This window comes from Schistocerca serialis, chromosome 2, assembly GCF_023864345.2.
Source record: "Schistocerca serialis cubense isolate TAMUIC-IGC-003099 chromosome 2, iqSchSeri2.2, whole genome shotgun sequence".
In the NCBI taxonomy this organism is placed as follows: domain Eukaryota; kingdom Metazoa; phylum Arthropoda; class Insecta; order Orthoptera; family Acrididae; genus Schistocerca; species Schistocerca serialis.
Window position 1 is genome coordinate 701,796,703 of NC_064639.1, and position 13,474 is coordinate 701,810,176.

Below are 13,474 nucleotides of genomic sequence, written 5' to 3' on the forward strand. Positions count from 1 at the left end.
TAATATTTGCTTCATTAAAACATAATACTCTTCCACACTCATGAGAGTATTTGCTAGTTAAGCTGTACTCTGACATATTTGCTTTCTAAGTTCAGCTTTGTCACAGCAGTGATGAAAATATAATTTATGGTTCCTGATACATTTGCTGTTTGTAAATCTTGTTTCTTCCCCATTGTGCCTTATACTGAAAATCTCTCAAGGGCTTCTGTTCTAAGTAATGTCTGTTATCTTTGCAAGTTGTGATTAACTTTTGTCATTTGGCTGCATTTGAAGAAACTTAATTAAATTGAACCACAAAAAGATAAGAACAGTAATCAAATGTACCTTTTAATAAAATTGACAAAAAATTGAAAGCAAAACATATCTCTTGAATTACTGCTCCTTCTTTATGGCAACATGGGACACTTGTAGAAGATAATGATAGAAAATATATAATATGCTGTATCTTATGCAATAATATAAACAAATACAGCTGTGAATGTTAATCTTCATTACACAGTACAAGTACAAGTTGTCTACGTATCTTAAATATACTTAAGGAGATAGGCAGGTGTTGGTAATTGGTACAGTTACTTAATGATATAAACAAGGCTGTTGTCTTTTTTGTATTGATGGCAATATTTACAACATTCTTCAAAAGCATCATAATTAATTTCCTTCATCATGCAATATTATCATATATCCTAACAACATCTGGATGCTGTTCTAGCTTCAGATAAACAGAAGACAGTTCATCCAAAATATCATCACTCGGTGTCACTTGGCTCTTTGGAATGTATTCTTGTTCTGCATATCTAATATCATACAGTCTTGTCTGCAGACCCTTTTTGACAGCATAGAACTGTTCAGCTGCACATATAAACTGAAACAAAAGAAGAGAATGGATAGGATTTCAGTCTTTGAGACAAAGTCACAAAACAAATAAGCAACCAGACTTAAGGTAAATAAAAATTACAAATAAAATTTACAGAGCCAAGTTCATTATAGAATAAAATTGAGCTGCGCAAAATCTGAGCACAAGAAACAAAAAAATTCAATGTTTTAGGAGCACTTCAATGGATAACTGGAAAATATCGAGCAAGTTCGAAGACAATTTTAGCCAAATTTAAGATTACTTAAAATTAAAGCTGGCAGTAATCCAAAGGAACTATTTGGATCAGGTGAACAACATTTTGTGCTCTACACATTACAAAAATTTCAAGGCTGTGCTATTTTCACGATACAGGATGTCAAAATTACCTGCTTCTATGATGAAATCATGCTTCTCACTCAGTTTGAGTTCCTGAAAAAGCACTGCTTCAATCCTTTGCAAAAACATATCATGTCATTAAAAGAGCTAATGTGGTCTAGATAAAGCAAGAGCAGGTGCATTAAATATCTTCAACAATGTGAATGTTTATCGGGTAGCCAAGAAACTTTCTGCTCTTCCGTTCTCCTCAACAGCTTCACATGCTGATGGTCATAAAGAATGGGAACTGCAGAAAGAGTCAACTGAAGTTTGTCAAATCTTGGATACACCCACCTAAATTGTCAAAGTCTAGAAATTAGATTCACAGCACTACATAAAGCTCAGAACTGCCATGCACAAAGTGAAAATTTGTATGCAAAGCACAATTTCTGATGAGTGTAAGCCACCACATATACTTGTACAGCAAAATTTTAGTGATCAACATATACTGCATCAATTGTGCCTGATGAACTACCAAATGCTATGAAGCAAAAAATTTAAGTTTCTGCAAATCTTTAAATCCGCAAATTTTTTACTGTAGGTTGGATAAGGAGTACACATGCTGTGTGTGGATGCAAGAGGAGCTCACTGTAGCTCATGAAACACTGAAGATACTGTCAGCCATAGTCAGCCGTCTGCTGTCTCGAGGTGTGGTGCTGGTAGAGAAACAGGTACGTCGCATGAGATGCGCCAGGGTCACTTGTTTTCCCCTCACACACTGCTGTGAAGCACCTTCCAGTGTACCCAATGCAGGACAATTGTGCTCACCACAAGAGTGATTGGCAGGTTGTAACGCATTCATGTCGCTCGATGTGGAGGGTCAATGTGAGGACTGGCCGCCTGGTCTCACCCATTCGCCCTGTATGTGGACAAGTGGCTGCTCCTTCAGCAGGGGCTGAGGAGTCGGTTGGGGGAGGGGGGGTAGGGGGGGGGGGAGAGGAGACTGGGAGATTTGGCAGGTTTGATAGTTATCAATGAGATGTGCTAGGGAGCCTCTTAGAAAAATAGCGTCCAACGCTGGAAAAAATATGTCTGCCAAAAAGCCTCATTGGAACATGTAGATACTTTCATTCGAGGTAATCAATGGTTCACAATCTAACAACTCAGCGTTCAACTGGATAACTCTGTTGGTTGTACTGACACATTCATCCACCAGTTAGGGGAACTCAAAGGTGTGTGGCCACTGGGTTTTTCAACTCCTGACAGAAGATCATAAAAAGCAATGGAAGACTATCTGTGCAGAATTGCTTGTATGTTACAAGGCTGACTGTGGAAACTGTTTGTTGAACTTCATCACAGGTGATGAAACATGGGATCTTCACTTTGAACCAGGCAATCCATGGAGTGGTGCCACACCACCTCTTCTCCAAAAAAAAAGAAAAAAGTTCAAACCTGCACCCTCATACAGTAAAGTCATGGCAATGGTCTTCTGGGACTCTGAAGGAGTTGTCCTGTTTGATGTCCACCGTCATTACTTAAGGAAAAGGATTCTATCCATCATTCACTTGTTGACCAGTCTGGTGGGGCAACAGAAGACAGCAAAAGGAAAGCTGAAATTCTCAATTTCACATTTTAAAAATCGTTCATGGAGGAGGATCATACTGACACCCCATTGTTTGACCCTCGCACAGACTCCCATATGGAGGACATAGTAATAGATATCCCTGGTGTACAAAATCAATGGAAAGAGTTGAAAACATATAAGGTGCCAGGTCCAGATGGAACCCCAATTCAGTTTTGCAGAGAGTACTCTTAGGCATTGACCCCTTACTTGTTGTTGTTTGTTGTTGTTGTGGTCTTCAGTCCTGAGACTGGTTTGATGCAGCTCTCCATGCTACTCTATCCTGTGCAAGCTTCTTCATCTCCCAGTACCTACTGCAGCCTACATCCTTCTGAATCTGCTTAGTGTATTCATCTCTTGGTCTCCCTCTACGATTTTTACCCTCCACGCTGCCGTCCAACACTAAATTGGTGATCCCTTGATGCCTCAGAACATGTCCTACCAACCGATCCCTTCTTCTGGTCAAGTTGTGTCACAAACTTCTCTTCTCCCCAATCCTATTCAATACTTCCTGATTAGTTATGTGATCTACCCATCTAATCTTCAGCATTCTTCTGTAGCACCACATTTCGAAAGCTTCTATTCTCTTCTTGTCCAAACTATTTATTGTCCATGTTTCACTTCCACACATGGCTACACTCATACAAATACTTTCAGAAATGACTTCCTGACACTTAAATCTATACTCGATGTTCTCTTCTTCAGAAACGCTTTCCTTGCCATTGCAAGTCTACATTTTATGTCCTCTCTACTTCGACCATCATCAGTTATTTTGCTCCTCAAATAGCAAAACTCCTTTACTACTTTAAGTGTCTCATTTCCTAATCTAATTCCCTCCGCATCACCCGACTTAATTCGACTACATTCCATTATCCTCGTTTTGCTTTTGTTGATGTTCATCTTATATCCTCCTTTCAAGACACTGTCCATTCCATTCAACTGCTCTTCCAAGTCCTTTGCTGTCTCTGACAGAATTACAATGTCATCAGAAAACTCAAAGTTTTTATTTCTTCTCCATGGATTTTAATACCTACTCCAAATTTTTCTTTTGTTTCCTTTACTGCTTGCTCAATATACAGATTGAACAACATCGGGGAGAGGCTACAACCCTGTCTTACTCCCTTCCCAACCACTGCTTCCCTTTCATGTCCCTCGACTCTTATAACTGCTATCTGGTTTCTGTACAAATTGTAAATAGCCTTTCGCTCCCTGTATTTTACCCCTGCCACCTTTAGAATTTGAAAGAGAGTATTCCAGTCAACATTGTCAAAAGCTTTCTCTAAGTCTACAAATGCTAAAAACGTAGGTTTGCCTTTCCTTAATCTTTCTTCTAAGATAAGTCGTAAGGTCAGTATTGCCTCACGTGTTCCAGTGTTTCTACGGAATCCAAACTGATCTTCCCCGAGGTTGGCTTCTACTAGTTTTTCCATTCGTCTGTAGAGAATTCGTGTTAGTATTTTGCAGCTGTGACTTATTAAACTGATAGTTCGGTAATTTTCACATCTGCCAACACCTGCTTTCTTTGGGATTGGAATTATTATATTCTTCTTGAAGTCTGAGGGTATTTCACCTGTTTCATACATCTTGCTCACCAGATGGTAGAGTTTTGTCAGGACTGCCTCTCCCAAGGCCATCAGTAGTTCCAATGGAATGTTGTCTACTCCGGGGGCCTTGTTTCGACTCAGGTCTTTCAGTGCTCTGTCAAACGCTTCATGCAGTATCGTATCTCCCATTTCATCTTCATCTACATCCTCTTCCATTTCCATAATATTGTCCTCAAGTACGTCGCCCTTGTATAGACCCTCTATATACTCCTTCCACCTTTCTGCTTTCCCTTCTTTGCTTAGAACTGGGTTTCCATCTGAGCTCTTGATATTCATACAAGTCGTTCTCTTATCTCCAAAGGTCTCTTTAATTTTCCTGTAGGCAGTATCTATCTTACCCCTAGTGAGATAAGCCTCCACATCCTTACATTTGTCCTCTAGCCATCCCTGCTTAGCCATTTTGCACTTCTTGTCGATTTCATTTTTGAGATGTTTGTATTCCTTTTTGCCTGATCCATTTACTGCATTTTTATATTTTCTCCTTTCATCAATTAAATTCAATATTTCTTCTGTTACCCAAGGATTTCTACTAGCCCTCGTCTTTTTACCTACTTGATCCTCTGCTGCCTTCACTACTTCATACCTCAAAGCTACCCATTCTTTTTCTACTGTATTTCTTTCCCCCATTCCTGTCAATTGTTCCCTTATGCTCTCCCTGAAACTCTCTACAACCTCTGGTTTAGTCAGTTTATCCAGGTCCCATCTCCTTAAATTCCCACCTTTTTGCAATTTCTTCAGTTTTAATCTACAGGTCATAACCAATAGATTGTGGTCAGAGTCCACATCTGCCCCTAGAAATGTCTTACAATTTAAAACCTGGTTCCTAAATCTCTGTCTTACCATTATATAATCTATCTGATACCTTTTAGTATCTCCAGGGTTCTTCCATGTATACAACCTTCTTTCATGATTCTTGAACCAAGTGTTAGCTATGATTATGTTGTGCTCTGTGCAAAATTCTACCAGGCGGCTTCCTCTTTCATTTCTTAGCCCCAATCCATATTCACCTATTACGTTTCCTTCTCTCCCTTTTCCTACACTCGAATTCCAGTCACCCATGACTATTAAATTTTTGTTTCCCTTCACTATCTGAATAATTTCTTTTATTTCATCATACATTTCTTCAATTTCTTCATCATCTGCAAAGCTAGTTGGCATATAAACTTGTACTACTGTAGTAGGTGTGGGCTTTGTATCTATCTTGGCCACAATAATGCGTTCACTATGCTGTTTGTAGTAGCTTACCCGCATTCCTATTTTCCTATTCATTATTAAACCTACTCCTGCATTACCCCTATTTGATTCTGTGTTTATAACCCTGTGGTCACCTGACCTGAAGTCTTGTTCCTCCTGCCACTGAACTTCACTAATTCCCACCATATCTAACTTTAACCTATCCATTTCCCTTTTTAAATTTTCTAACCTACCTGCCCGATTAAGGGATCTGACATTCCACGCTCCGATCCGTAGAACGCCAGTTTTCTTTCTCCTGATAACGACGTCCTCTTGAGTAGTCCCCGCCCGGAGATCCGAATGGGGGACTATTTTACCTCCGGAATATTTTACCCAAGAGGATGCCATCATCATTTAATCATACAGTAAAGCTGCATGCCCTCGGGAAAAATTACGGCTGTAGTTTCCCCTTGCTTTCAGCCATTCACAGTACCAGCATAGCAAGGCCGTTTTGGTTATTGTTACAAGGCCAGATCAGTCAATCATCCAGACTGTTGCCCTTGCAACTACTGAAAAGGCTGCTGCCCCTCTTCAGGAACCACACGTTTGTCTGGCCTCTCACAGATGTGTGTTGCACCTACGGTATGGCTATCTGTATCGCTGAGGCACGCAAGCCTCCCCACCAACGGCAAGGTCCATGGTTCATGGGGTGGGGGACCCCCTACATAGTTTGCATTTATTGTGGATCTCTCACCCAGCATGAAGTCCCAAGTAAAAGGAAGATGCACAGGTGATCCCCATATTCAGGAAGGGAAGAATGGCCAACAACATTGCAGATAAATATTATCAGCACTGGTTTGTTGCATAATTCTTAAGGATATTCTAAGTTCGAAAATAATAAATCTTCTTTATCCTAAAAACAATGCACAAAGGGCAACAGGCAGCTTCCATATTCCTGGATTTCTGGTCAAGTGTTTGATACAGTGTCCACTGCAGACTGTTAATGTAGGTTTAAGCTAAGAAATGTACATGTTTCTTCGCTGTCATATGTTAGGCCCCATGGCTGAGTACTATGTTGCATAACATGTCATGTATCTTAACTAAACCATTCAACAGCCCACAATTGGCATGGCACCAGATCACTGAGCGCATTGATACATCATCGTGTATGTACACTTTTTATTTTGCAAACATATTTTTACGCACATTATCGTTCCAAACTGGGCTTCACCAGATTCTGTCCAACACCAGTAACTGAAAATAAAGCTATTTCAAACCATCTCTGATAAAATAGTTCATCTGGATACAATCTGCTATCAAATTGTGACTATTTAGTAATTTCGCGTTTTAGCACTTTGGGGCAGAATTCACACCTATTTCGCATTTATCACAAAATGCGAATTTTTCCAGACCCTAGATATGACGGACAGGGTGAGCAGTAAACTGCAACTATTTGTTGATGATGTTGTAGTGAACAGAGAAGTGTTGACGTTGTGTGACTGTAAGGGAACACAGGCTGAATTATGCGAGATTTATATTAGGTGTGATGAATAACGGCTTGTCCTAATTCGGAAAAAAAATTAATGTCAATTAAAACAGATGATAAGGGAAAATAACTTTCTAATGTTCAAACACAGTATCAGTGATGTGCTACTTGACACACTCATGACAATTCAGTATCTAGGCGTAACAATGAAAAAGCAAAATTAAGTGGAACTAACACGTTAAGGTCGGTAGGACAAATGGAAGACTATGGTTTATTGGGAGAATATTAGGAAGTGTAGCTCATCTATAGAGGTGATTGTATATAAAACACTACAACAACCTGTTCTTGAGTACTGTTCTAGTGTGTAAGGCCCCCACCAGGTTTGATTAAAAGACAGCGAAGCAATTCAGATAGTTGCTACTCACCATATAGTGGAGAGGCTGACTCACAGATAAGCACAACAAAAAGAGTGTCACAAAATAAGCCTTCGGCCAACAAGGCCTTTCTCAAAAACACACACACACACACACACACACACACACACACACACACACACAAGACACTCACAAACACGACTGCAGTCTCTGGCAGCTGAAGCTAATCCATCTGGCTTCAAATGCCAGAGACTGCAGTTGTGTGTATGGTGAGTTGTGTTTGCATGTGCGCGCGTGCGTGTGGTGTGTGTGTGTGTGTGTGTGTGTGTGTGTGTGTGTGTGTGTGTGTGTCACATCTGTTTTTGACAAAGGCCTTATTGGCCAAAAGCTTATTTTGTGACAGTCCTTTTGTTGTGCCTGCAACTCAATATCTCCACTATATAACGAGTAGCAACTACTCTTTTCATAGTACTGTGACATTCCATCCTGGATTTTCCATTGTTTGAAGCATTTCAGAGTTGTTCTGCTAGATTTTTAGTGGCAAGTTCAATCACTGTGCGATTATTACAGAGTATTCTTTTCACAAAACACTACTGAAAAATTTAGAGCACAGGCATTTGCAGCTAACTGCAGAACAACTCTACTGCCAACAATATAAATTTTTTGTAAGGACTGCAAAGACAGGATAAGAGAAATTAGGACTCATACAGAGGAGCACAGGTAGTCATTTTTCCTGTGCTCCATTTGCGAGTGGAACATGAAAGGGAATGACTAGTAGTGCAATGCACCAATGCTCCTTGTGGAGTATGTATGTAGATGTAGAGGTACATGTAAACAAGACTGGTCAATACCACAAGTGGCTTAATAATTTACAGTTTCACACAGAATGTTAAAAAAACTAGAAAGCTTCCACAGTAGATGGTTATATATAAATATGTCTGGCAAAAAGGAAGTAAAAATGCTTTCTGCTGAGACACAAAGTAAGTTATTAGCTTACCTCAAGGGTGGCAAATTTAGCCTAGAATTAAAATGCATTCAATGGACTGTTATGTGCAAAAACATGAAAACATTTTGTAAAAGTTGTACTTCATGTTCAGATTAAATCTGTAACTACTATACAAATAATTTAGGTCTCTTATACAAAACACATGTTAAATGATAGTCTGCACATGTTTCACAGTTGTATTTTCAAGCTCCTTTTTTAAACTCACCCAGAGGAACTCCAAGACAAACATAACCTTTTGTGGCACAGAAATATCTGCTGTTTCTAATTAACTAAAAAATTAAGAAAATATGTGGTGACAATTTACATATGTGTAATATACATCAAAGTATGCACAAATTTGATACAAAAAAATTTGATGCCATGTTTATGTTCCATTTAACTTTTAGAATACTTACAAATAACTGCTTCAATCTGGCAATCTGAGAGCTAGTAACTTCTCTGTAGGACTACTAAAGGGCACTCAACAAATTCTGATAGTTCAAAAGTTGTTGTAAACATAAAATGACTGGAAACCTGTTATGCCCAATTTATCCAAAGCTTATGTAGCACAAGAATGGTGGTGCCATAGTCTTGAGATTCTAGAAGTGTGTTGAGCATAAAACTGTGCATCTGATCCAAATATTTACTTTTGATTAGTACTAGCATCAATTTTAAGTTGTCTTAGGCCAAAACTGTTGTATAGCTCACATGACATTTTGCATCCTCCTGCTGAAATCCTTCTAAAAACCATGAGCTGTTATTATTGTGAGATTAAATTTTGCACAGCTTAGTTTTGTTTTATAAGAAACACCTCTGCACAACTACATTCAAACTGAACATGGTTGGGTGAAGACCACTAGTCCACTTAATGTCATGTCCTGGGAGTCATGAGCTTAAACCCAAACATTGAAAAGAAAACGAAAGAAACTGATAAATGTATTTTTGGTTGGACATTACAAAGAAGCAAAAAAGTGGAAACATCGGAATATTTTCATAATGTTAGTAATTTCAATTTGTTGACTTCTAGAAGCAACTGTTCCCTTAGGTCTCAACAGCACAACTTTTCATTTAACAAAACTTAGTTAAAACTATTGTAATCACTGAAAACAAATATCAAGTCAGTAAATGGAACCCAACTATGCTCGAAATAGAAAATAAAATTACTTAAAAATAAATGCAATTCACTTACCAAATACAAACCAAAAAAAAAGTTTGGCGCATGGGTACAATAAGGCAATAAAATAAAGTGAGTCGAGGTAAAGTCACAAATTGTGTAGGCCTTGGCATTTCACAAAAGAAAAGTTATGATATTTCCAAATGACCAAAAGAAAAAAAAGAGACAACAGAACTTCAGACAAAGTTAATATGAGATGAATATGTGGTGCAGAAAATGATTTGTAGAAAGTGAGAAAGTCAGGATGCCTGATTATGCTCACATCTGACTTTGACAACTTGTACAGTTTTCTGTATCATTGTAGGTACACATATTTTATGGGAAAATAAGTGTCGAAGACACTCAGCATAAATGGTTAAACAAGCATGTAGAGAAAATACTAGAAAACACATTCTAACTTCTTAAGCTTCCACAAATAAAGTTACACCACTTTTACGTTCCCTGAATTAACATTTTCCCATTATTTACAACACTTTTTATTGATCTCCTTAAATGTCCTATGTTCACAATGCTAATTTATATCTCCTTTTGCATTAATATATCTATAATTTTTGCTTCGGTTTTCACTTAATGAAATGGTGTTCATGGAGAAAAAATAGGTAGCCTTTCACGTAAAATGATTTGGCTTTCAAGTAATGGTAACAAACATTACACCCTGAGCTCTTTACTCTCTAGATCTTAATTGGTATTAGTTATTATAAGTCAGAACAATTTGTGGAATTAGTAGTCACTGCCAACCTAGCAATTTCTATTAATTGTTCACACCAAGAAAATTCTTCGCGTGGTGGCTGACATGAATAACTGTTTCAAAAGAGATCGGGAGATATTATACGAGTTCAAGACATAGCTTGCAGACACTGAGTTAGTTTTGTATCATGTGGATCACCTGCATGATAAATCATAATGATGTGGAACATCAAAAATTAATTTGTAAGAATGGCTACATGCTGACCATTTACAAGACTACTTTTCCCCAGATGACAGTGAATAACTTCTGCCCACTGCCTTTTACACATTACTACAAAAATAGAAATTCTTCTGGGGAATAGAAGGAGTTTAATAAAAAGGATTTTTTAGTTTATTTTCAAATTTTAATTTGCTTTCTGTCACACATTTATATAACTGGGTATGTGAACGAAAACTTTGGTGCAAAATTGTGCACTCCTTTTTGTGCTAAAGACAACCTCAATGTGGGGTAATAAATAATATTGTGATAATGTACATCACTGTTCCTTTTCAGCTGCAGTGGATTATTTACATCAACCTTCATGAGGGAGGAAATATACTGTCAAGCAGGAGTCAAAATGCCTAGCTCTTTAAACAAGATTATTATGGTGAGCACAACATATTATTCTTGTAGCACATTTTTGAGCAATGAGTACTTTCTCTCTTAAAGATAAGTTACCCTAGAACATTATTCCATATTACATTATTGAATGAAAATATACTGATCTGCCTCTCCACGAGATTAGCAATCATTCTAAGAGCAAATGTGGCTGAACAAAGTTGTTTTCGGGGTTTCAAAATGTGTTTTTCCAATTAAAATTCTCATCTATATGGGCACTAAAATTTTTTTGAAGTTTCCACCCTATTTGTTATTGTTGTCTTCTAGTTACGGTTAAGCTGGTTGGTTGCAGTGAGAAAGTTTTTGATACCTATCAGCACCATTTGATTTCAACTGATACAGCTACTCCTATAATACACCATGCAAAGTCTTAATTATGTACTGTTGCTCATAACTATCATGTTTGTGAATGGACTGTTGTGTTGTTAGATTTTCTTTTAAGTAGAATTACAGTGTGTTTCTGGCACAGTTTTAAGATGGAGAATATTACAAAGAGAGACATGAAGATTTTTTTCAGTGGAAGAGAAAGCAAAAGTTCTCGATAAAGTTGAGGTGCATCATGGAATGTGTGTTACAAGTTTAAGTATTCCTGTTTCCACACATTAAATAATACCATCATGAAAACCAAGGATTTGATTTTGGAAAGTTCAAACAACAGTGAACTAAATGCAAAAAAGGAAAAACAATATGCCAGTACTCAAAAATGCAGAAGTGGAAAGAATTACAAGGAATTGGTTTCAGACAACACATGCATCCGACAACCTGGTGAATGGTGTGATGTTACAGTACAAAGCACTGATGATGTGTCTGTAGGTTGGACTAATTGATTCAATAAGAGCTATAATGTGATCTACAAAGCTGTATGTGGGGAAGAAAAATTGCATAAACGTAAAAACTGTTAGTGAGTGGCTGACTGGTAAGTTAAAAGAACTTACACAGCACTATGAACCAAAGGACATCTTAAACATCCATAAAGCAGGACTCTTGTAAACTGTACTTCCAAATCTACATCTACATCTACATTTATACTCCGCAAGCCACCCAACGGTGTGTGGCGGAGGGCACTTTACGTGCCACTGTCATTACCTCCCTTTTCTGTTCCAGCCACGTATGGTTTGCGGGAAGAACGACTGTCTGAAAGCCTCCGTGCGCGCTCGAATCTCTCTAATTTTACATTCGTGATCTCCTTGGGAGGTATAAGTAGGGGGAAGCAATATATTTGATACCTCATCCAGAAACGCACCCTCTCGAAACCTGGCAAGCAAGCTACACCGCGATGCAGAGCACCTCTCTTGCAGTGTCTGCCACTCGAGTTTGCTAAACATCTCCGTAATGCTATCACGGTTACCAAATAACCCTGTGACGAAACGTGCCACTCTTCTTTGGATCTTCTCTATCTCCTCCGTCAACCCGATCTGGTACGGATCCCACACTGATGAGCAATACTCAAGTACAGGTCGAATGAGTGTTTTGTAAGCCACCTCCTTTGTTGATGGACTGCATTTTCTAAGAACTCTCCCAATGAATCTCAACCTGGACCCGCCTTACCAACAATTAATTTTATATGATCATTCCACTTCAAATCGTTCCGCACACATACTCCCAGATATTTTACAGAAGTAACTGCTACCAGTGTTTGTTCTGCTATCATATAATCATACAATAAAGGATCCTTCTTTCTATGTATTCGCAATACATTACATCTATCAATGTTAAGGGTCAGTTGCCACTCCCTGCACCAAGTGTCTATCCGCTGCAGATCTTCCTTTCCCTTCCCTTCAAAAGTGAAAATTGCAATGGTGGGAAACTTAGCAGAGTCCATCTTACAGTAATGGTAGGTACCAAGGCTGATGGTTTTGAAAAACTGAAATCCTTTGTGATTGGAAAATCAAGCAACCACAATGTTTTAAAAATGTGATACCTCTGCCCACAAACTACAGTGCCAGTCACAAAGCATGGATGACATCAGAACTTTTTGAAGAAAAACTGTATAGCCTGGACACAAAATTGGCAGCGCACAACAGAAAAATTCCCCTACTTGTTGACTGCTGCCCTGCACACCAGATAAATGTAAATTTGATAAACATGCTACCAAATTACAGAACATGTTGCAGCCCTTGGATTTAGGCATTATCCATGCTTTTAAACCACACTGTAAAAGATCCAAAAATCCATGGTGATAAGGCTTTAACTTTGATGAAAGCTCAAAAGAATCTTAGCTGCTTTATAGTCTTGATTTTGCAAGCACTGCATTACATAACAAAGGTGTGCATGGAGGTAACAGTGTCCATCTCCAACTCCTCGAAAGCTAGATATGAAAGATATGAATCTGATCTACCATATGAGGATGATTGTGAAAGTCTTATTGCTTCATCATGGGAAAAGCTACAATTAGATCATCCAGTCCAAGACATCTTCCATGTTGATGAAAGGTTGTGACTGTTGACAGTGGGTCAGTTCTCATATACAAGAAAAATGTGACAGCATAGGATGTGAAAGTAATAGGACAAAAGTGGGGCGCCTTGTAGCACAGACGTAAATGCA

At 38.4% G+C, this 13,474-nt stretch overlaps 1 protein-coding gene across 3 annotated transcripts in view; it reads right to left on the reverse strand.

The window, feature by feature from the left end:
- Window positions 1-592: 592 nt before the first annotated feature.
- LOC126457846 (translational activator of cytochrome c oxidase 1) overlaps window positions 593-13,474 on the reverse strand; it is a 50,855-nt gene continuing 37,973 nt past the window's right edge. For all 3 annotated transcript variants that reach the window (XM_050094487.1, XM_050094485.1, XM_050094486.1), the window contains exon 5: window positions 593-862. In XM_050094487.1, the coding sequence (XP_049950444.1) occupies window positions 662-862 (201 nt within the window). In that variant the 3' untranslated portion in view covers window positions 593-661. The remainder of the gene's footprint in view (window positions 863-13,474) is intronic.